This window comes from Impatiens glandulifera, chromosome 4 (assembly GCF_907164915.1).
Source record: "Impatiens glandulifera chromosome 4, dImpGla2.1, whole genome shotgun sequence".
NCBI classification, from domain to species: domain Eukaryota; kingdom Viridiplantae; phylum Streptophyta; class Magnoliopsida; order Ericales; family Balsaminaceae; genus Impatiens; species Impatiens glandulifera.
Window position 1 is genome coordinate 39,679,655 of NC_061865.1, and position 25,076 is coordinate 39,704,730.

Consider the following 25,076-nt stretch of genomic DNA (forward strand, 5'->3'; position numbering starts at 1 on the left):
GATTTGTCAGTTCTGAACGCATTCATGGATGGAGTGGAACCGAGTGTCGATGTGTTTGCTGCATCCATTAAACATTGGGTTCTTCATTAATACTATTGATGACTTGTTGTCGACATAGAGGGTTATCGGCCTCGGCTCACATCCGAGCACCTCGCTCAACAAGTTTCTCAATCAAAGTCTTTGACACGACGCTACAGTAGCTGCCATAAACTATGTCTCACATGAAGATAAAGCAACTGTTTGCTACTTTTGAAATTTCTAGGTAATCATATTCCCTTTGAGATAAAACACCATCCCAACATGCATTGTATTTAACATCCTCCATGCTAACTTGGTAGAATCCTTTTCAACCATCATAAAAAGGATGTCCTCGGGAAGAGCTTGATAGATTACGGCGAAAGCCATTTTATCCTTCTGTTTGTCGATCTTGTCGAGCATCACGGCTTTCCACACTCATTGTGCTTGTAAGTTTACCCTCATCTTTAATGTCCACAACGAATAATTATTCTTTGTGAGTTACGGATAGGAGAGTGTCATGTTTCCTTCTCTTCTGATCTTCATTACCGCCGCAACTTTGGTTGATCTTGTCGACGACATGTTCTTCAAATAGGCTCTGATATCAAATATTGTTTCTGATTTTCGGATCTTCTAAGAATGATTATGAAGAAATGACACTTTGGAAAATTAGGAAGGACAATGATATTTGTTAAAGAGAAAGAATCTTAAGAGTCTCAAGTGTTTTATATCAAAATTTATAAACAACCCTTATGAATGAGTAAATTAGCCTAAGAACCATAAATTAGTTATATATATAGTCCAAACCTTTTAATAATTATATAAGCCCTAATTGCATCAAAGACAATAAAGACCAACAACATTAAATTTGTTAACAATCAATGCTTAGACTCACATCCACCATCTACGGAATTAGCTGTCTTTGATGATTTGTTGTTGAAAAAAAACCTGTAGTTCAACTGAGCCAACTTCAGAATTGTGGGCAAATGGTTCGAGAGCTTTTTCAAGGACTTTTAAGGCAGTGACAGTGGAGAGACTCATAACTCGTGGGTGATCAAATAAATCTTATGTTTGACCCTTTTTCTATTAATTCGAGAAGCAAATAGTGAACGAAAACAATTAAGAAATTAGTGGGTAATAACATATTTTTACTGTTTCGGGGTCGACTTCAACCCACCCGAATACTAATATAGATCCGCAGATCATATGTTTATGTCTTTGCAAACAAAATAAATTTTTTTTTTATCTCAAATTGTTGTTATCCGGCTTCTAAATATTATTATTAGCTTTACTTTTTACATGCTGGAATTTCATTAGAATCTTGATTGGATACTTGAAATCTCAGGATGATAAGCAAGATTTCCCTTAACTCGTTTTCAGGAATTCGAACTAATGGTCTCTTGATCAATGCTTTCCATTCTAGTTGATCATACAAAATATTTTTAGATTATATAGAAATGGAATGATTTTTTATTTATCAAAAGAAACAAGATTTTGCTTCAAATATAAGATCTTTTAAAAGAAGTAGGAGAAGAAAATATGTGAAAACTGTGAGTGTCAACTTCCCATACAAAGGAAATTAAGTAGTCCAAAGGGCATGCCATAGTGTTGTTTTATACAAAGTCAATCCCTTTTTCAACAATTAAATGGGCCTAATTAAAAACATTTTTTCTATATTTGAGGGTGAATGTTTGAAAAAAAAAGACCATAATAATAAATTCATGGAAAAATTGACTTTATAAGGAGAGTCAAAGCATAATTTTTTTTTTGTTAGAAAAAAAAACAAAGGGCTCGAGACCTGGGAGAGCAAGATTGTGAGAGCACGAGGAATTAGGGTTTGTCTTCTTTATGTTCATTCTAACGCCGCACTTTCATGTATATCGTTTTTTTAATGAATTCAGAAGATTATATCTAATTCCTTCTATTATTTGACGAGTTGTAGACACATTGCCAAGATTAGAGTTTTGACAATCTCCCGGTAAAGAAGTTTGTTATTCTTGTAATCTATTTGTATTTTTCTATACGAATTCAATAAAGTTGTTAAGAAACATCGTCTAATCCGATATCCAAATCATTATTTTGTAGGCATGGAAGAGATGCAGAATTCAAAAGGCGTTTCTTTGGTTTTCAACCCTAATCCTTGTCTGGTAAATATTTATTTTTTTAAATCTACTATTTTGAAGTATCAATTCTACAAATTTTTTTATTGGCCTTGAAAATGTACTTCCATTTTTAATAATGTTTGTTTCTCCTAATTTACAAATATCAAGGTTTAACTAGAATTATACTTTTAGTAATTGAAGATTGTAATGCTAACATTGCAGTGGCATAAATTGGTCTTTCCAATCCTTGGTTGAGCAAAGCCATTGTTATATAGATTGTGGATAATGTCCTAAAATCAAGGAAATTAAGTGATAAGTGATAAATGTTGATTTTTTAGTGATATCATATTGAGTATCCTATTATTTACTTCCTGAAATATACATGATGGAGGATCTAGTTATATATCCATAATTATTCTTATAATGGTAACAAAAATGATTTTCCAGGCTAGAAGATTGAAAAAAAAATTGAGATTAGAAAAATATTTCTTCAATAAAATTAGTACAGTAACTTTGATGTGATGGGACTAGTGATGAGAGCCGGTTCTATTCTGGAAATTTGAAGTATTTTTGTCCCATCCAATCATTACTAATTCTATTGATATAATAAAGAATATTTTATTATTAAATTTTTGTTTAATTAGACTTTGTTTGTTTCAAGTTATTTAAATAACTTAGCAGAAAAAATAATAATTATAGATAATAATTTTGAGAAAATGATAATGTTTTTTTTAAAAGACTTAAAGGGTATGTGTATTATTTTCAAAAATAAGTGTTAACAGAGATTAAATATCACAAGTTTGATTTTCACTTAAGATATTTTAAATTTAAAGGGAGGTCATTACAATGGTTGGTTAGTGCTAGCTTTCAAAATTGAGAAAAAACTATCTTAATGAAGCTCCATCTTTTGGTATGAGATTCCAAGATAAAAACTATTGTATCTGGTCTTCCAAAATCCTCTAGTAGATTATTTAGATTATTGAAAATCCTCTACTAGAGGAGCTCTGAATTTTATACATTGATATGTATAAACATTGGACATGTAAGTTATATATCCATCTTATCCATTGGTAAACTACTTGTTCAATAAAACAAATCCTTCCCAACCAGTTTGATTTGGCTCAATTTTGTTAAGAGAAATTGTAAATTTCATCCCTACATGTGACAAAAGTGAAGAATGGTGTCCAATCAAAGGCTAATTAAGGATGATGTGTCTAAGTATTGGATTAATATTAAATAATTGATGATTTAGTTTAAATATAAAAACTTTTGTTAATTAACTTATACAAATATTTGATTATATCTGTTTTTTTTTTTAAAAAAATTTGAAATAAGAGAGCTACAATAGTGTTTTTTATTTCAAATGTAGAAACAGGAAAGTAGTTTAAATGAGATTTAAGAATATGCAATGATTTGAAGTGAAATGTAGTACAATATTGTAAACTGCAACTCAAAGTAAATGTTTCATAATGTTGTTTAGCTTAATTTGTTACCTGAATTTAGTTTCTAATATTTTCTTTGGCTTTATTTTTAATTTGTAGTTAGAAATAGTTTTTATTTATTACACCCAATTAAATTAATTTCTTTATTAATAAAAAGTTTCTTCTTTTCTTGAATAAAAAAGAGAAAAGGAGAAGGAACTAGGGACAACAATGGACTGCATCTGTCCAAAAATTCAATTTGATAAATTGAAATTTTAATTACTTAAAACTATATGTATATTCGTTAGTGTAACTCTTATATTTATCTTAAAAAGAAGAATTTGATGGTTATAAACAAAATTGAGCTTGGTGATGCACCACTAAATAATAGAACTATGAAGATGTTATGAAACACATGTTGTCGAGTTTTAGGACGGGTAAAATGACGATTGTTTTTAGTTGATATTTTCTTTATTATTGTGGAAGAATTGTTATTATGGTAAAAATAATTGTGTTTTTGACTCTAGTATATTGTGACAACTACCATCCCCAACCACATACTAGAAGAGTTTTTGTTATTTGACCACAGACTAGAAGAGTTTTGGTTATTTTACCTCATCCCCTACCCAAAACCTGATTATAATCTCCAAGCCACGACAAATCAGGTCATACCCACAAAGGGTTTATGGTTTTACCCTAAGAAACATGATTGAATTGTAATGAGCAAGTAGAATGTGTCATTATAATTAAATTGAATTTATGTAGTCTATTAATTAAAGTTTTCATATTTGTCTAATTAAATAATCATATTTAAAACCATATAATATTTTAACCACTTCTGATCTTTAGATTGTTAGATGCTCTAATATTTATTTCGTTTTATAAATTTGTTACACTTTGAAAGTTGGTTTATTAAATTATCATGTTAAATCATAAGAGTTGTGTCATGAATCTGAAATTGATGACTTGTTTACAAGTAAATATAAGTAGTTTATATCTTGTTATAGTCCTTATTTTGTAATGATTTCCTTCTACTCAGGTTAAGTCGATTTCCGCTGAAGAATTTCCATCCCAAATAGGGTTTAGTGGAAAAGATGATCTCCAAGAAAAGAAAGAATCAATTGAAACAGAAGTTAATTTGAAGTTGCCTAATGAATTTGATTTGGATTTTCCTCCTGGATTTGATGGACTTCATTCTACAGTCTTGTTAAATAGAAAACACTCCCAAATTCCTCTTACCAAATGGAGGTCTCCCCCTAAGGTATGCTACTTGTTACAGAATAAACTTATTAATAATGAAAGCCTTAATGCAATCAATTTTCAATATATGTTGGAATAAACCCTTAAGCTTTCAATGCATTTTTCTATAACATTTTAGTTGATGTTGGACCCGAGATGGTTAATAGGCTCCGGAGAAGAAAGTGAACAAGTTGAAGCACAAAATCAACGTGAAAGGAGGGTTCTCGAAGCAATGTATCCTCGATCATCCGACATTCCTCCTGAGTATAATTTTCTATACCTTTTTTTTGTAAGTTCAAACTACATTTTTCTAGTAATCTACTAACTCTAACAATTTGATGTCAGTCCTTTTATGTTAATGGACATAGACAACTTTTCTATCAATAACAACGAGAACACACCTATCATCCCCATGACTCCCATAGAAGATGGAGACCCAACAATGGAAAACAATGCAATATATTCAACAAAGCTCATTGACTTTGCCACAGCTGCATGTAAAGTCCTGACTTCCTCAATGGCAAGTGGCGAAGCTGTCTATATGGACCCTGATTTGCTTTTTCACACCCTAACTAACCCCAAAATCGTGGAAAACTTGATTAGAATAAATGAAACTGCAAAACCCAATTCGGCTGTTCCCTCTCACCATGTTTCTCCTCAAAAGATATTGAAGGAAGCTCTTCCTATTGTGAGGCCTCCATCTATAAAGAATGATGATATTGGTGTTCGACAATATGGTTGTAGTAGTAGAGAATCATCATCTTCAAACAACAACAACTACCTTGAAAGGATCATAAAACCTTGCATGTATTTCAAGTCTCGCAGAGGATGTCGCAATGGAGCTAATTGTTCTTATAAGCACAACCTGTAATCAGAAAAGGAATGAAGTTGCCTGTTCAAACAGATTTTTATGATTGTTTGCAGTTGAACATTTTTAACCATTATTTTTAGTTATTATTTTAAAATAGTTAATCTTATTGTATTCTAGTTGTGTTGGACTATTTTTTTGTTAGACTTAAACGATTCTCGGTTATATCATATTGCATTTATTTGTTTATTTTTAGAAATGAAAATAAATGAAGTTGGACATGGAATTTACATCCTCAATCAACGTTTATACCTTGTTTTTTAGTTCAAGGTGGAACCATAAGCTTTGACATGATGCCTTACCCACAATGAAAAATAAATAGGGATTGAATTGAGTTTGTTGATACCCTTTTTCCTAGATGTTGATTTTGGTAGATGATTTTTTTTTGGTTACTTAATGACATTTGGAGCAAGAAATATAAATTATCTAAAATCTTGAAAATTTATTATTTTGTAAAAAAAATGAGAATTATTTTGTTCACTATATAATATGCTAAAATCTTTTATAAAACAAAAGAGAGTATATTATTATTTTAATGAGTTATTTAGAATAAGATTGATGTTGGGATAAAAGTTATTTGATGATGAAATTATTTAAAATATCTTGGGATTAGATTTATATTTTATAAAATAATCTTAACGTATGTTTATTCCATCACAAGCATCCCCTACACAAAGAGAAGGTAAAATCATCTCAAGAAAAACAAACAAAATCATTGCTTAGTTCTCTTCCTATCCTAAACACATAGGATAAGAATGAGGTTAATAAACTATAAATACCTTCATGAGTACTATACACATTTTTTCTTGTCTCTATTACCGTTTTTAGAATTTTTTTCTTTATCTGGAAAGATCTTTTCTATTATAGTTTCACATTCGAATGCTCTGTCTTTAGACGGTTTGTGCGATCTGAAATTTGTCAGTCTCATGCCTCACCTATCCTTTCGTGAGCTCCGCTTATGGAGGGGACACAACAAATGATTTAAATGGTAGAGTTGACCCGTGCACTATTGTGGGAAAAAGCTTTTCTACTGAAGTTATGTTATAGAACCCATTTGTTTACCTTCCTCTCGAATCTCATAAAAAGTAGATAAGAATACTATTCATTTAGGATGTTGTCATATCTTTTGTGATGTTGAACCAAAGTAGATAAAAAATAGATGATGACCCTTAAAAATTTTAGATTAGTACGTACTGAGATGTAATAAGTTGATTGACTTCAAGAGTCACCACCTTAAAACTAGAAAAGAAAACAGAGATTTATTTTTAAGGATCCGGTGCTTGGTTACGTCCGGAAAAGGGCCGTAGCTCTATGTCCCATTCTCTTGTCCTTACGGACATTCTCTACTCCTAAGTAATTGACCATTTGATATTGTGAAGGATTGATACAATAGTGTTCTAAGTTAAGAACTCTTTTACTTTATCTTAATTTGTTTATAAAGGGCTAGTCTTATTCCTTTCCTAGAAGTGAGTCTAGAAGTTCATTAAGATAAGACAAAGTTAAAATAAAAGAGTTGCAAACGATTTTCCCGAGCAAGAAATGAGAGTACAAACGAGAAGTGAATGTTCAAGTTTGCATAGTTAGGTGAGGAAAAATCAATTGGAAAATGTCATTTGGTAGAAAACAAATTTTTTTTAAGGAATTAAAATAATTGAAATTGGAAGTTGGATGCCACAATTGGGTAGAAAATAGTTCATGGATCGATTTGAATGTCACTGAAAAGTTGTAGGACGTGCCTGGATGTTTGGAAATCCAAGGACGCTTGTTAGAAGGGTTAACATGTTTACCGCTCCCTTTTTTAATGTTAAGATGAATTGGCCTATTCGTTCAAGGCAAGAACATGTTACAAGAGTTCTGATGATCAAATCTTAGACTCAAGACTTTTTTTACTAAATTTATTTTTTTAGAAAATACTCTTAGGCATTTGGTTAAACACCTGGCATACATAAGATTTTACATTTTTAGTTTTTGTTCAATATTTGGCATACATAATAGAGAACTCGAAATAATTTTTAGAAAAATCATTCAAAATCCAGTATTGGGATTTTCAGAAATTTTGGCTAAGGCATGGCTTTAGTAATTTTTGTTGGAATTTAGACTATGTAGATTATTTCCATTATATGAATGGAAATGAGAATTCAAAAACAATTCTGAGATTGGGTGAGTCCCAAGAATAAAATCGAGTTAGTGGATTTGTCCACATTGGAAAAATAGCAAAATGTAGCATTTTTCCATTAATCCAAGTGGGGTTTAATTTATTTGTATAAGGCATTTTATTGTATAAAAATAAATAATATATTTGGATTAAATATTAATTGAATGAGTCAGTTAAATGGGTATTAATATCAATGTGCAAATGAGAAATTTTCAATCAAATGCAATGATAAATGCATACGTTTGAAACCTTTCACATGCAATTGATGAGAATGCAATTGATTGCATTAATTGATTTTATTCCTACGTTAAAAAAATTAGTCATTATGTTGATTGGCTAATTTATCTTTATATATCTCAATTGATAATACGTTGTTAAGGAGAGATATAACAATTACGGAATCACATAGCTTTATATCTTTCAATCACCCGAAATGAATTTTAATTGGTTTTATTTTCAACATCACAAGAAGCTAGCTACTTCTTAGTTTTTCAGAAAAACCTTCCATTGATCATTTTAATTGTGGCTTCACACAATTCTGCTTTGATCCCGGTGATAGTTCAGGTACGTTGGTCAAGTTCGTTGTGTAGTGATTCTGGTGCTGAATCACTACTAGATTCGTTGTACCCTGGGAGACAGCCATCTACGATAAGCTCCAGCACAAACAGGAGACGGTGGAACTGTTTTAAGGGAAATGTGCTAAGCACATGCCTCGAATCAACATCTCAATCGGTGATTTCGTTCTTTGTATATCTTATTTATTTTTATTTATTTGTAACACCATTTTATATATATTTTCTGTTATTTCAAGACAAGAATACTAACAATCTTAAAACAGTTTCTTTGTGCTAAGCTATTTAAGAGCTTGCGCCATCGAATATTTTTTTTTGTCTTTGATGTTTCAGAAATACGAGTCGCGGTGTTGCGAAAGAGATAATGCTCATTTCAAAAAATGGAAATGATTCATCTTAAGAAAAAAAAAATCAACAAATAAAGATAAGTCTTTATTGTATATAAATATGTTGATTATTAACACATATGTTCTTATGTTGTTAAAGCTTAATTTTATAAGCTAGTATATTTTGATATAAATTTTTTCTTAAAAAACTTTAATATGTATATTCATTATATAAATATTATATATAAAATAAATTAGAACATAATTAATTTAATTTGTTCTAGTTTTATTTTGAAGATTTGTTTGGTTAATAAAATTATTAATAATAATGAATAAGAATAAAAAAAAAAGTAACTAATATGTTAGCTTTCAATTTTTATAAAACTTATGGTGTTAAAATTAATTATAATTGAAACATATGGTTTCAGTTTTAAAATAATTAATTATAATATATACCTTCTTTTTAATTAAGCAATATAATTAATAAGAATATGGTAGGAAGATTTAATAAACAAAGAGAGCTGATATCTTTATTTATACATTGTTTTATATATTACATTTTATTATGGTAATATGTTATCGTTTTAAATGTGCATATATTCATTTGTTGACAGAGTCTAGTCAAATATGAAGTATAAGTTGTCTCTAGAAAGAAGACAAAAGGTCATAAAAGCGGTACAACAATGAAATGGCGCATTGGTGCAGTGGTTCCAAGTTCAGACGCAATAGTGTGTGATGGATGAGAGGTCCCGTGTTCGAAACCAGTTAATGATTTGATTTCTTTTTGTAGAAATCAGATTTACTAAAATGACTATGGTCATTGATGTTAAAAACCATTCTAATTTCTTGTGTAGAAATTATGAGATGAATGAGATTGTCAATGATTTCTTTGTAGAAATCAGACTTGATAAAGTCATTAAACCATTCCAATTTCTTGTGTAGAAATTATGAGATGAATGAGTAGTCAAATTTTTTTTGTAAAAATCAGACTTGTTAAAGTCATTGATGTTGAATCCATTCTAATTTCTTGTGTAGAAATTATGAGATTAATGGGTTCATAATGATTTTTATAAATATATATATATATAAATATATAATTTGATTTGTCAAAATGATTTTAATCATGGATGTTAGAATCATTCTAATTTCTTGTGTAGAAATTATGAAATGAATTGGGGCACATAACCGATTTCTTGTGTAGAAATTTAATTTGCTAAAATGACTTTGTCATTTATATTTTGAAGCATTTTAATTTCTTTTATAGAACTTGTGTGATTAATCATTTGATGATATAAAATGAATGTCATTTGTATTAGAGTTTCTTTTATAGAACTTGTGTGATTAATCATTTGATGACATAAAATGAATGTCATTTATGTTAGAGCTCATTATATTAATGCGTTTAAAGAGACGACTATGTGAGTCGAAATTATCTTCGTAAAAATTATCTTGGTGAGAACGATCTATCGAGATTTGGTTTGAGCATTGTTTCTTCACATGGATTATCGATCAAAGAACGATAATAGAATTACTTCGAGTAAGACATGAAGTACATTTGTTGTTATATATTGTGTTTCTAAGTGATTGCTTATATATATAACATGCATGTTATTTAATAATATGATAATTTGTGTTAATTCATAATATGTATGATACACGTGAATAAATATTATTGTATATCTATTTTATTTTAAAAGAAAATACTAAAAATTTTCATAAAATTATTGTGTCTTTTCGTATACAATAACTCATGTGGAAAGTTAAAAGTCACTATTAATTAAGAAATTGACGAATTAATGACATGAATATTTATTTATATAATTAGTTAGTTTTATATTTGATTAAAGATAAATGATCAACATTCTAATTAAGTGTAATAATTAATATTTTAATTAATTATCATGTATTTTTTAAACGGTATTTTTAATGATAAATGAAGTTGTATATATATTTATTTAATAATATATATGACATATTATTTATCTGATTACGTTTCTATGTTATTGACTATATATATTATAGTTGTTTTGTCATTGTGGTGACTAAAATGAAAGAAGCAAAGTCTTGTTTGATTTGAGAAATAATGTGGCAAACGTGCCGATATTACGGGATGCAAACGTGCAACCGGAAATAAATGTTTAAGCGACTTCGGTCAAAGATGCTTGAAACATTATGATTTCTTTTTTGAAATCATGTGATATGGTGAATATTTATTTGATTAAATATTCTAATTTCTTTTATAGAAATTAAGTGTTGAAATAAATATTTTAATTGATTAAATATTTTTAATTTCTTATGTAGAGATTATGTGAAGAATGATTTATATATGAATAAACATTCTAATCTCTTGTATGGAAATTATATTTTATTCAATTAAATATTTATGATATAGTTATCTTATTCATTGTATGATAAGTATAACAAAAGAAATCTGTAAAAGAACTATGTGACAATTTCTTGATTAGAAAATCATTGATTTAAATCATACAAATGTGTGTGATTTAAAAAGGATACCAACACGAATGTGGGGGCAAATATTTTTTATTGATTATAACACAAAAATAATTGTGTATATTATGATAAATGTAAAAATTATTTGTTGTTAGAGAAATATGTTCTCTATAAAAGATAAAGTTGCTCAACTTTATAAAAAGAAATAAAATAACAAGAAAATATCTTGTTTATATTTGTTGAGTTGGTGTTCAAATCGATATTTTAGATTTGAGGATTTTGAAATCAAGAGACGTGTCATATTTTGACATTATTTTCATAAAACTTTGAAGAACCAATGTCTTCAAAAGGATTTTATGAAATAAATGAAAAATAAAATTTATAAAGTCTTGATATGACTTATAACAAATTTTATAATAATGATATAAAAAATTTGATCATACTTTTATTATAAAGTGGATGTGACAATTATATATATCATGAAGACAATGAAAGTTATTTCATTACGTGTCTTTTGTACGATATTTTCTATCGTTGAAAATTACGATAAAAATGATTAAATCCATAAAGGATATGAATTGCACTAAACGAAATATCATGTTGTTATCAAATGATATATTGATATTATTAAATGAAAAACTTTACGTCTTAAAGTGAATATGTTTACACTTAGAAGTGCAATCTACGTATGGAAATCTTCTAAGAAACTTATGATGGATAGATTAAACGTTATAATCTATAATTTTGACTTATGTCGAAAAATAAAATATTTTTATGTAAAATATATAATCGTTTACACAAAGGTAGAATAGTTCAAAGACATTTTGTCTATTAGTTAGCCAAGTAAACAATATTTTCATAAAAAAAATTAAATGATAAGCATGTACGAATGATATGCTTCTTATTAGAAGATGTTCCAAGGTTAACTAAGAATGTACCAACATAAATTTCTAATTATTGTGATAGTAATTTGAAATTGGACAAGTTTAGAGTCAATGACAAGTCTAGACATGCACGTCTTAGACATAATGTCATTAGACTATACTCTCTAATGGAGTTATCAAATTTTACTATGTAAGTCAAAGATAACATTGTGGATCCACTAATAAGATTATTGAATAGAGAGATAGTTTGAAGTCTTTTGAGACATTAGCCTACTATAAGTCGGTATGAAGGAAAACCCAACCTATGCAGACTGGAGATCCCAAGAACTAGGTTTAATGGGACAACCTAATTGTACTAACTTGGAAAGTTATTGTTGAGGAATAATCCTATAATAAAACAATATATATTTTGACGAGGATAAGCATATTGCTTTTAATGATTCTTTGTGAGCAAAGAGATCACCTATGTGAGGGAGAAGTGGGGCCGCTTCGAATGAATTGCACGGCTCAATTCTAGACCCTCTCACTGAACCAGGCACGTGTTCCATGGCCAAAACGGGCAAAACCATGAGAGCTTGACATGTATCAGGGTGAATTTTATGTGAAAGTGTGTAATCGTTTACATAAAAGGCAGAATAGTTCAAGGACATCGAGTCTACTAATCAGCTAGTAAAGTTATATGCTTTCACAAAGGAAGGTTCAAAGGGTTACACCTACCTATCCTATGTAGAATTCAACTGTTGAACCTTCACCGGGTTAATCTTTCAATTTCCATTCATGTGGGGGATTGTTGGAATTTAGACTATGTAGATTATTTCCATTATATGAATGGAAATGAGAATTCAAAAACAATTCTGAGATTGGGTGAGTCCCAAGAATAAAATCGAGTTAGTGGATTTGTCCACATTGGAAAAATAGCAAAATGTAGCATTTTTCCATTAATCCAAGTGGGGTTTAATTTATTTGCATAATGCATTTTATTGCATAAAAATAAATAATATATTTGGATTAAATATTAATTGAATGAGTCAGTTAAATGGGTATTAATATCAATGTGCAAATGAGAAATTTTCAATCAAATGCAATGATAAATGCATACGTTTGAAACCTTTCACATGCAATTGATGAGAATGCAATTGATTGCATTAATTGATTTTATTCCTACGTTAAAAAAATTAGTCATTATGTTGATTGGCTAATTTATCTTTATATATCTCAATTGATAATACGTTGTTAAGGAGAGATATAACAATTACGGAATCACATAGCTTTATATCTTTCAATCACCCGAAATGAATTTTAATTGGTTTTATTTTCAACATCACAAGAAGCTAGCTACTTCTTAGTTTTTCAGAAAAACCTTCCATTGATCATTTTAATTGTGGCTTCACACAATTCTGCTTTGATCCCGGTGATAGTTCAGGTACGTTGGTCAAGTTCGTTGTGTAGTGATTCTGGTGCTGAATCACTACTAGATTCGTTGTACCCTGGGAGACAGCCATCTACGATAAGCTCCAGCACAAACAGGAGACGGTGGAACTGTTTTAAGGGAAATGTGCTAAGCACATGCCTCGAATCAACATCTCAATCGGTGATTTCGTTCTTTGTATATCTTATTTATTTTTATTTATTTGTAACACCATTTTATATATATTTTCTGTTATTTCAAGACAAGAATACTAACAATTTTTGCCAAAAAATGGGTGACTGCCTACTTTGTGAAATGTCATTTAAGGATCATAGGTTGAAGTTTGGATATGAATTTTAATAGATGATAGATCATATCTATGCTTCATCTAGGAACTTGGAATCGTTGAATATGAATCATGTCTCGATAGCGACGTTAGAGATCTGACAAGATGATTGTTCAAATTATTTGGAAGACATTTCATTGAACACTTATAATTCATGAAAATTACAAAATTGAGCGAGTGACCTACTTTGTCACGATCATTCGAGGATCAAATGACCTTCATTTTTCCTAATTCCGGTTGCCTTCGACAAAAGTGACCATCCTCTTTGTTCGATGATCGTCTCCTAAGAAATCTCACTCACAATCGCAATGGTTGAATTCAATAGAGTTAGCTCTTAGACAGAGAAGAAAAGGTGTTTGAAAATTCTGACAATGCATATAGAGGCTAGTCTTGACCTAACCCCTTCCTAAACTAGACTCAATCTATCCTAAGGACTCTATCAACTAGATTTCACCAAGTAATCACACAATTCAAATAATTATCAATTGCATGAATCAAGATATTGTAATTATTTGAATTGTGTTGAATCAATGTCGATGTACACAATCGACAATCAATATATTACATAATGTAGAGTTAAGAGAAGCCTACCTGAAAGCAAAAGTAGAAGAAGAAAGCATGCATGATGCACTAGACTAGAGTTCACTAGAAACGCTTCTTGCCGGAATTGCCTTGTAGGTGTTCTTCAATTGGTTGCTTTGCTCTCTAGTCAAGTTTTTTCTAAGTGTGCACTAGATTTTTAACCAATGATCCAAGATTCAGTTCACTCCCCTCCTAAATGTGGGGGTAATGTGTTTAGATACTCTAAAGCAATCAACAGTTAGAGATTCTTTTTAGTTTTTTTGACTGAAAACTGACTTAGTGGTTGAACCGACCTATTTTTGGTATTTTACTGAGTTATAGCCGAGTTATTTTTGTAGGTAACCGGTCTATATTCATTCTCTAATTTGAATCATCTCAAATGATGGAGTGTGGACCAATTTATAAATTTTCAAAGTTTAATTTTTTTTTTTACTTGGGAGTCATACTTGATGGCAAAAGAGAGCTAAGATTCTCACATTTCCAATGGTTAAGTGAAGACAATTATGGCACAAATTAGCTTATGGAGTTAGACTGTGTTCATGCACTGCTTTGTTTTAGAATGTCGTTGATCTAGGGACTTCTAATGGAACTTTGGTCTGAATGAAAGTAGAGGGTCCTCGTATCTGATCAACCCAACTAGAATCTTCTAAAAATATTAAGAATTGAGCATTTGGGAGCATTTATATAAATATGTGTTAAGGTTAGACTCCATGATAGACACATATCAATATTTTTGAATGTCATAAATTTTTGTAGAGTAATATCGGACTCTCATATCTTTTCAACCCAATAAGAATCACTCAAAAACGTTTAGAATTGAACCATAACTAACATTTTTAGTGAATGCTAACATTCTACCATTTTTTGGATGTATGAACGTTTTCAAATAATCCAAATGAAAAACATGTTCTTCCCACTTTCAAATGAACCCTGATTCCGGTGGCTGAGCGCGACAACAACAACACGGCATGTGGCGGGAAATCCATTTAGGCGCAAAAATTTAATGTTTTTAAGTTTTTATATTTTTTAACCGAGTGTAAGCCTTGGGAGTCTCTCCCCCGCAGCTTAGCACGTATTTGTATGACACGTGGAAATATAGGGAATTTTACGGGATGGCTCGATGTTCAATGTGTTTCAACCTTGGTTTGTGTGCCATGAAATCTTTGTTTTAAAATAAAATATTGTTTTTAAAAATACTTGGAAGCTTTTGAAATTAATAATGTAAAAATAATTAATTTTATTCAAATTTTAATAATTTGGGGACCAAATAAAAATTTGATTAAAACCCGGTTTAAATTAATAAAACATAACTAATTTAAGAGATTATTTATTTGAAAACAAAGTCGCCAAATAATTTTAGAAAAAATCAATAAAAGGTACATGTATAAAAGTACTTTATACTAGAGTTTCTATAAGGGATTCAGATTTTGGTTACGCTCGGAAAAATGCTTTCGCGCTATATCTTCCGCGCCCGTCAAATGACGGTTTTAGTTTTTAAATAAAATTTGGCTATTATAAGTTTATTTATAATATTTATTTTCTTCAATTAGTTGTTCGGGGTCCAAAACAATGATATATTTAAATTACACAAATAATTGTACAAAATTATTTAAAAGGGCGTACCTGATATTGCATTGATATAAAACTGAGTAAAACCCTGAAAAATATCAGAAAAGTGTTATAATTTAAAAATAAATTCAAAATGGGGCCTCAGTCAAAATATTTATTTAGGAAATATCTCGAAAATATTAAATTATCATTTTCTGACCTTTCGGGATTATTTGAAAATAGATTACGGTTCTAAAATTACAAAACTAATTCTAGATTTTGAAAATGGAAATAAACAGGCCTTAGGACCGGAGTCCTAGGGTCTGGGTTCGGATTTGGTGATCTGGTCTCGGACGGACTCGGTATAGACTGGGGTGGTCTAGACCATGGCTTGGGAGCGTGGGTTTGTGGGTTTGTGGATCAGGAAGACTCAGTCCAGGGTTCGAAAGACTTGGTCTCGAACTCGGACTGCTCAGTTGAGGGATCGGAACGCTCACTCATGGGGTTTAGAAGACTCGGTCCTGAACTCAAACTACTCGGTCCTAAGTTTGGGAGGCTCGGTCCCAGATCTAGGTTTTCTTGGTCGTGAACTTAGGAGGCTCAGTCCCAAGATAGACCTCTCGGTCCGAGGCTAGAAACCTCAATCGAATTTTTCGGTCCTTTCTCAAGAACACCAATCTTGAATCTCGGTCCTAACACAAGAATAACGGTCTACAGTCTCGATTCTAACTCTAGAACATCGGTCTTAGGTCTTAGTCTGGACTCAAGAACACCGGTCCTCGGTCTCGGTCTTGACACAAGAACATGGGTCCTTGGTCTCAGTCCGGATCAAAGAGTCTCAATCATGTTTCTTGGTCCCTGTCCTACATGACTCGGTTGTAGGGGACCGAGTGTTCTTGGATTGGTCAAGAATTGCAAAGGCTATAAATTTTGATACACATCATGGAATCATGATTTGTAAGTTGCAGATGATATATTTAATTATGGGGAACAAAAGATCAATTTTTAAAAACCATTCATATGTCAAAATTTGGGATCTTTTGAATTAGACCATTTCAAAGTCTAATTTTTGTTCTATTAGCTTTGTAAATGATGAACATTGTTGAATACAATAAAAACAAGAACAACATAGCATCACTATAACAACTTTTAATGATGAAATTCAAACTCATTTTTTTCAAAATCTCAATTTGATAAAAAAAATGATCGGGATGATGTTACAGTGATCTGGAAATCATCCTAACATGTTTATAAACATGTTTAATAACTATTTGAATTAAAAAAATTCAAGATTAAAGCTCAAAACATGAATTTTAAAAAAATCCAGATTTCAATTCAAATTTTTATTTTTTAGTTTAAAGTTGATTTGATCAAAACTCTTTTAATATAAAGCTCATATAACATACAAGGATTGATTATAAACAAAGAAATCACATAATTAAAACCCTAGAACAGATCAAACCGATCAAATTAAAAAAATCTAATTACAATCACAAATTGAAATTCAAATGTTACAGATGCTTACGAAGAAATGGAGAACATTTCAAGGAGAGTTATTGGAAGCTTTCTCGAAGCCTGCATTGAATTTGTGATCATCGGAGAAGTTTTTACAAAAAATGTTCTTGGTCGGAATTTGAATTATCCTATTTTAACTGTAATATGTGATGTTTACTTGATGATTTGGTAGAAGGATAGCTGGGGAGTATTTTAACCCCAGCTAGGTCGGTTGAGGGAGCTCAATTCAATTTCAATTTGGCCATCGGAAATTCTATCCCTAATTCTATAATATTCGTGGTAGCCTAGTTCTAAGGGAAGATAAGATTAATTGGCACATGGCTATTGAAGGCGAGGATAAGGCGTGCAAGTGGAATAAAAAATGAAGTGATCAGGTGGAGAAATGATGGAGATATCCATTCTAAAAGTATTATTAGAGATTGTCGTAGCCTGCATGGATCTGCGAAGAAGACGATCAAAACGACGTTGTTTTGATCTATCCAAATTGCACCGTTGGCATTCCGTTTGCGTCTGGGCGGTTGGGCTAACGGGCGTCAATTTCCCATTAGTTGTTTTTGTGTGGACCGGGCGCGCGCGGCTTTGTTATAGTGTGTTGCGTGGACGATGCCTAGGTTCTTGATGAAAATTTAGCGCTAATCTGATGGCTGATATCTTAACTACAACAATTAAACATAATTGCGTCTACACCAGATTATCAATTTTATTTTTTATAAAAGGGTTATTTGTAATCAAATTTTAATCACCTTTTTTGCATTTTTCTTCACCAAAAATTCCACAAAAAATATTTTAGAAAACATAATAAAAATTATGTCAATTGTTTTTTGGTATTTTGGGATATTTATTTAATTGTTTTAAACCATATATTATACTTAATTTATATTTAAAACCATTATTAAATAATTTCAACCTCTTCTTGGGTTTATTTTGGGTAAAATAATTACAATATTTTAACCTCAAATTATTTTTGGTTTTTTATTTGTTTTTCTCATTAGAGTTTAATTATCAAAATAGTTAACCCTAACTTGATTTTTAATCTTTTTTTTGGGGTTATTTTGAATTTAAAAATTCAAAATAATATTTTAATATTATTTTAAATATTAATATTATTTGTAAATTAGCGTATGACAAATTTTCCTACTTACAGAATGCCCCTCTCTAACTGAGTTTGAGTAAAACAAACTTTGTTTTTTGAAAACGTGGGTTTGAGGGATGAACGTCTTAAAATTTGTACCCTATTTTACGATAAGATAGAAGGATAAAACCTGGATAGTAACTAACGCGGGAATGAATCATAAATATGACTCATAAATGTGAATAACTACACAAGATTCGTTCGTTGAATCTTGTTTGAGGGTAGACTTTCACAATATCCTTTATGCATGCCGATTGAGAATGAATTATTATAATATTCCTATCATAACAATGATTAACAATGTTGACCAATAAATAGGGCTTGTATGGGGAGTAAACAAAACTCTCTGTGGGGAAAAGTCTTATATGAATAAGATTATCCATTAAGAAGTAAGACTCTCTTGTGGAATACTCTTTTGGGGAATGGTGATAGGACTCGAAGGGGATAAAGATAAATCTCTCTAAGGATAGTCATAATAATCACGTCACATCCATTAAAATATGGAATTCGTTGCTAGAGATTGATCATACTAATGACCTATATGAATTCCTATCAGAAGATGGGACTTACTGTGGGGAAGAGTCTACAATCGTAGGTAAGATTTCTCTTTGGGTGTCTACCCACAACTAGGACTCTTCTAGGAGTGAAGAGGGTTCTCTAGGAAATGTGATAACAATCACGCTATGGATGGTGATGATAATTACGTTGATTCCATCAAGAGATGGAATTTATTACTTAAGGGTTGTCATAATAATGACTTCCAGGAATGTTAATCACGGAACAAGACCTGGTTGGGGAAATTGTTAATAATCACTCTACGGGGATGATAACAATCATTCAGAGGGGATAGGTTATGATAATAACCTATTGAGAAGACATATCATAACAATCACTCTAAAGGGACATATGATAACATTCACTTTGGTGGGGTTTGGTTATAACAATGACCTGCATGGGTGCCTATTAAAATAGGGCTTTAAGAATCATAACAATGATTAATTGTATCTATCAACAGATAGGTCTTCAGAGATGTCTTTTGCAAAATAACCTTCACAGCTTGTTGAAAAATCATAGTTCAGTTGGGGATGGTATACGAGAGGAAATGTTCTGATTGACAACTTATCCATTCTTGTTCTCACAAAGTTTCATTCACATCTAGGTGAAACATCGACCGTTTTGTTTTGAAGGGAGCTTTGGCTTTAATGTGACAAAATGTCCTTCGCAACTGGGCTAAAATCGTCGACTCTTAGAAGATTTTTATCAATTTATGGAGGATTTCAACATGATCTTTTTCCATTTTATTTTACGAAGTGAACTTCACAATTGGGTGAAACATCAACCGTTGTTTTGTCATTTCTAGGGAATCGATTGTTCCCAAATATGTTTCACATAATGTTTGGAAACAGAAGAAACATTGATCCCAACAAAGAATCATGGAGACTTGGATTTAAAACATTTCACATAAGATACGAACATTCTACATTCAAAGAAGATTATCTCGCTTAAAGATCCCGAGTTCTTTTTTCTCTTATGTTTAGATAAATATGATAAGTTCAATCTTATGTAGAAGATTATTCAAATTCTAAACTCGTAATGTAGGTGACCGAGATATGAGAGTTTCGTTCAGTTATATTTTTGGTTGCTTTTTCTATGGGTCGCAATCCTTCGAAAGTTTGATTATTCCTGGTATAGTCATAGATAGAGCTTCAACTTTATGGCTTCAGGAATTTTCTCTTTTTTTGTGTGTGCTTTTGGAGAATATATGGAGGAATCAATGCGTTTTTCTCTTGCAATAGTCATCATGACAGTCGTTTGAGTGAGCATAAATAGTGATTTAAACACCTCAACCTACACAAAAGTGTTGTATATTTTTGGATCTCGGGGTATATCTAGAGGAATTAGTGCGTTTAGCTCTTGCGAGATTCATTGGGACAACTGCTCGAGTGAGCATAAACGGCGATTTAATTACCTCAACATACACGGAAGCGTTGTATATTTTTGGTTCTCGAGGTATATCTAAAGGAATCGATACATTTTGCTATTGCGACAGTCATCGAGACAACTTCCCAAGTAAGCATAAACGATGATTTTACCTCAATCTACATAATGTTTATGATATTATACAAATATGCATAGATATTTTTTTGAATTCTTGAGTCTAGTTCTCTTTATTCTCTTGCATAAAGGGGAACGAGACGTCCTTTCTTAGATTGCGGCTTTGGATTGGCTTTGGGGGGTTTATTTTGGTTCTTTTTTCTAAAGCCTTCCATAGAAGATTAATTTTCTAGATAATCGCGTAACACAAAAATGAGCTTATTAAGGATATCCATTGATTAAAGCTTTTTGGAAAGTCGGGATTACATTTGGGAGAATAATCACTATTAGATTAATAAAGCAGCTTTTCCCTTTCACCCATATTCCTGAAATCCTTGTCACAGGTTGGTGGAAAAAAAAAACCAAGGTTCCTACCGTCTTCAAACTTTATGTCAAACAAAATTTAGAAATTGTCGATTCAATTATTTATTTATTTATTTTTATATAGAGTTTGAGACCGGACCTATATATAGGCTGCCTACTTATCTTCCTTTTATCCTTGAAATATTCTTTTTATTCCTTTGGAAGAATCAAGTCTCACATAGTTCTCTCATAGTTTGATGTGACATAGTTATACAAAACTAGAGATCGATTAGTCTATTCAAGGCTAGGGACTATCTCTGGGGATAATGAAATAGTTATACAATACTAGAGATCAATTAGTCCATTCGAGGTTGGAGACTATCTATGGGGATAAGGACGTAGTTATACAATACTAGAGGTCAATTAATATCGAGGCTGGGAACTAAATCCGTTTTAATCCTTTCAAGGCTGGATTGTGAGCCGTCATAGTCCTATTATGGTTGGATTGAGAGTCGTGGTAGTCCTGGTAAGGTTGGATTGGCAGTTGTGATAGTCCTAGTAAGGCTGGATTGGAAAACGTGGTAGTCTTGGTAAGGATAAATTTGAAATTGTGTAGTCCTAGTAAGGCTGGTAATGCATCTAGATTTCTTAGATCAATAAATTCTTCATCTTCAACTGTAGAAAGGCGAACTGCACCTCCATAGAGTATTTTCTTAATTAGGAAGAGTCATTTCAATCATGGTTGTAACTTGCCCTAGGGTCTAACAGTTCTCGGTTTCGTTTGAGAACCAATTCACCCTCTTTTAGGTTTATGGGCTAGACCTTTCTATTAAAGGTATCGACCATTCAATTTTGGTAAGCCTAGGTCTTGTATAATGCATCCAACCTATGGTCTTCCAATAATTTCAACTAGTCATAACAAGATTTTATCCGGTCTTCTTCAATGATGTAAGATTCCAAAGGGACTCTCATTGTAGGAATTTCAATCTCGATAGGTTGTACGACATTGATACCGTATACAAGAGAATATGGAATTTCGTCTGTCGATACTCGAGCAATCTTACTATATCCCCACAAGGAAAATTACGCTTATCATGCCAATCTTTGTATGTATTGGTCATTTTATTAATGATTCTAATCACAATCTTGTAAGCCGCTTCGATCGCGCTATTAGTTTGGGGTCGATAGGGCGAAGATTTGTGATGTTCAGTTTTGAAATTTTTGAGTAAGGATATAACCTTTCCTTGGAAGTTTTTTCTTTTATTTGAAATAAGGGCATGATATACTCTATATCAGGCAATGATATTGACCAGGATGAACTTAGACACTTGAGTAGATTTCAGAATCTTTTAGGATGCTACCTCGACCCATTTGGAGAAATAGTCGATGGTTACAAGTATGAACTCATGTCCATTTGTATCATGGGGATAAATTTTTCCAATGATATCAATTCCCCATATAGTAATAAAGATGCTTGAGTATGTTTTAGATTAGCATATATCTAACATTGGTGACAACTTTTTACATAGCTGACACACTCTTTGTTGGATTAAATTAAATAACGAAAAGAGAAAATTATTTAAGAAAGAAATAATTTATTAATTTAAGAGAATATGTAAAACATAATTTTGATGATGTGATTTGAATAAAACTAAGTTGGGTAATTTACTTTTTGAAGGTAAAAATTTGAATAAGTATATTTATTCGGACGTCGTCTAACTCCTTTAGACGTGGTCTAAGGACTGTGCGAGTAGACGTCGTCTAACTCCTTTAGACGTGGTCTAAGGAGTGTGCAAGTAGACATCGTCTAACTCCTTTAGAAGTGGTGTAAAGAGTCTGCGACTAGACGTCCTCCAACTCCTTTAGACGTGATCTAAGGAGTGCACGACTATATGTTGTCTAACTCCTTTTGACGTGATCTAAGGAGTGCGCAAGTAGATGTCGTCTACTTATTTAGACGTGGTCTGAAGAACAAACGCAGTTAGACGTCGTCTAACCTTTTTTAGACGTGGTTTGTAGAAGAAGTGCAGTTAGACGTCCTTTAACCTTCTTTAGACGTGCTCTGAAGAAGAAGTGTAGTTAGACATTGTCTAACCTTCTTTATACGTGGTCTAAAGAAGAAATGCTGTTAGACGTCTTCAAACCATCTTTAGACGTGGTGTAAAGAAGAAGCACAATTAGACGTCATCTAACCTTCTTTAGAAGTGGTCTGAAGAAGAAGCGCAGTTAGACGTCGTCTAACCTTCTTTTGACGTGGTCTGAAGAAGAGCGCAGTTAGACGTTGTTTAACCTTCTTTAAACATGGTCTGAAGAAGAAGCGCAGTTAGACGTAGTCTAACCTTCTTTAGACGTGGTCTGAAGAAGAAGCGTAGTTAGACATCGTCTAACCTTCTTTAGACGTGGTATGAAGAAGAAGCGTAGTGAGACCTCGTCTAACCTTCTTAAACGTCTAAGGAGCGTTTGACTACGTTCTTAGCTCATCTGCAGTTCTCATTTTCAACAGTCTGACAACTCAGCTCAAGCAACGAATGAACAACTGCCACGTATGTTATTATTATTCAAATTTCCCTTGTTGTATCTTTCCAGTACAACACGATCTCTGAGAAAATTCGGCGCACTATCAGTCCGGTACAACCACGATCCCAACGATAATATTACTGTTGTACTATCTTGTATTATTGGCGGCCATCCAACAAGAAGAGGACACATGTCCAAAAAGAAGTTTTGGTCGTTGGTGTCTATTATAAATAGTTACCCAAGGACAACAGACGAACAACTGACACAACTCTCTGAGCTGAAGCTAATCTTAACGAATTGCCTTTTTGGAAAATACTCTTGATTTTCACTCAAAAGCTTAAAAACAAAAATACTCACGTTGTGAACATTCTGTAATTCATCTACTACCATTTCTGTGTGAAATTTTAGTGATATAAGTTGACGAGAGATTGTTCTGTTCAACAGAGAGTTAGCTAGAAATTCAGAAGTATGCAGTTGTTAAGCCCTATATTTTCTTACTGGGTTTATGTAGTCGTTGTACTAAATCAAAGTCTTCTAGTGAATATCCTTCCTATTGAGGAAGAAGGGGTGACGTAGGAGTATTATCTCCGAACATCCATAAAACTCCATGTGTTCTCTACTTTTTTTTATTGCATTCATCTATCTGACACTTCAAATCCAACAAACTGTTTTGTACTTGAACTTGTTCAAGAGTTTGTGAAGATTTGCAAAGAATAGAAATAGGTTTTAACTTCTAATAGAGTTAAAATCGAATTGAATGTCTTAAGCTTTTAACTATAGTCAAACCTCTGTCTCTATTGTTAACACCGAGCCCTACACTCTTGTTCTATGCTTTGTCACTAATATTCGAGACGAAGTATTTTCTTGGCAAGGCTATTCATTTCATGTGTGGACCACATACACTTATGTGTACTTCCTCTATGATATATTGTGCTTCGGGACCATCGACGTAGAGCATGTATTGACCATCAAAAGATGGTTTGTATAGCTTGTTATTTATTCAAGCATAATTAGTTGAATACTTGCGCTTGGCTCTTCGTTCCTAGCTCAGAAATGAGGCGGATATTCTCCATAGTCGTTGTATTATTTAAGAATATGGAACCATGGTTTTGTGAGCACTTGAATGGAGGCTACCACTCCGACTTAAAAATTGAGCTTCTATTTCTACCAAATTTTTAGAGGTTTGAATTTAATTCCAAAAGGGATTAGGTCATAGTTTCTAGCTTAGATAAAGCATCAGCAAAGCAATTTTGGCTTCTTGGCACATGCACAAAAGACACATGATCTAAACTAGAGTAGGCAAGAATGATAGGGTTTAAGATTTTCTCCTCCTACTTGCCATGTTCCATTAACTTAGGATATAATCAGGTTAGAGTCGCCAACCATGTCTAGTTTAGTTGCTCCTCGTTCGTATGCAATTTTGAGACCTAAGAGACATGCCTCATACTCAGCCTCATTGTTGGTTATAGAATATTCTAACTTAATGGATATGAGATTATAGGTTCCTTTAGGATCTATCAAGACAATTCCAAATCTATAGCCATGTTTTGATAAAACTCCGTCAAATATTAACTTCCATATATATGAAGAAACAGACT

General features: G+C 31.8%; 1 protein-coding gene across 1 annotated transcript; it reads left to right on the forward strand.

Annotated features, from left to right (window-relative positions):
* The first annotated feature begins 2,102 nt into the window (after nt 1–2,102).
* LOC124935115 (zinc finger CCCH domain-containing protein 6-like) lies at nt 2,103–5,648 on the forward strand. The gene is made up of 4 exons (XM_047475573.1): nt 2,103–2,162; nt 4,578–4,799; nt 4,917–5,041; nt 5,123–5,648. The coding sequence occupies exons 1-4, from the start codon at nt 2,103–2,105 to the stop codon at nt 5,646–5,648; spliced, it is 933 nt and encodes a 310-aa protein (XP_047331529.1).
* The last annotated feature ends 19,428 nt before the right edge of the window (nt 5,649–25,076 follow it).

Bases quoted from the DNA above. Each gene is read 5' to 3' on its own strand.
- LOC124935115 (XM_047475573.1), top strand. From the start codon at position 2,103: ATGGAAGAGATGCAGAATTCAAAAGGCGTTTCTTTGGTTTTCAACCCT. The intron at 4,800-4,916 runs GTATGCTACTTG...ATAACATTTTAG, and splicing joins AATGGAGGTCTCCCCCTAAG to TTGATGTTGGACCCGAGATG. The intron at 5,042-5,122 runs GTATAATTTTCT...ATTTGATGTCAG, and splicing joins TCATCCGACATTCCTCCTGA to TCCTTTTATGTTAATGGACA.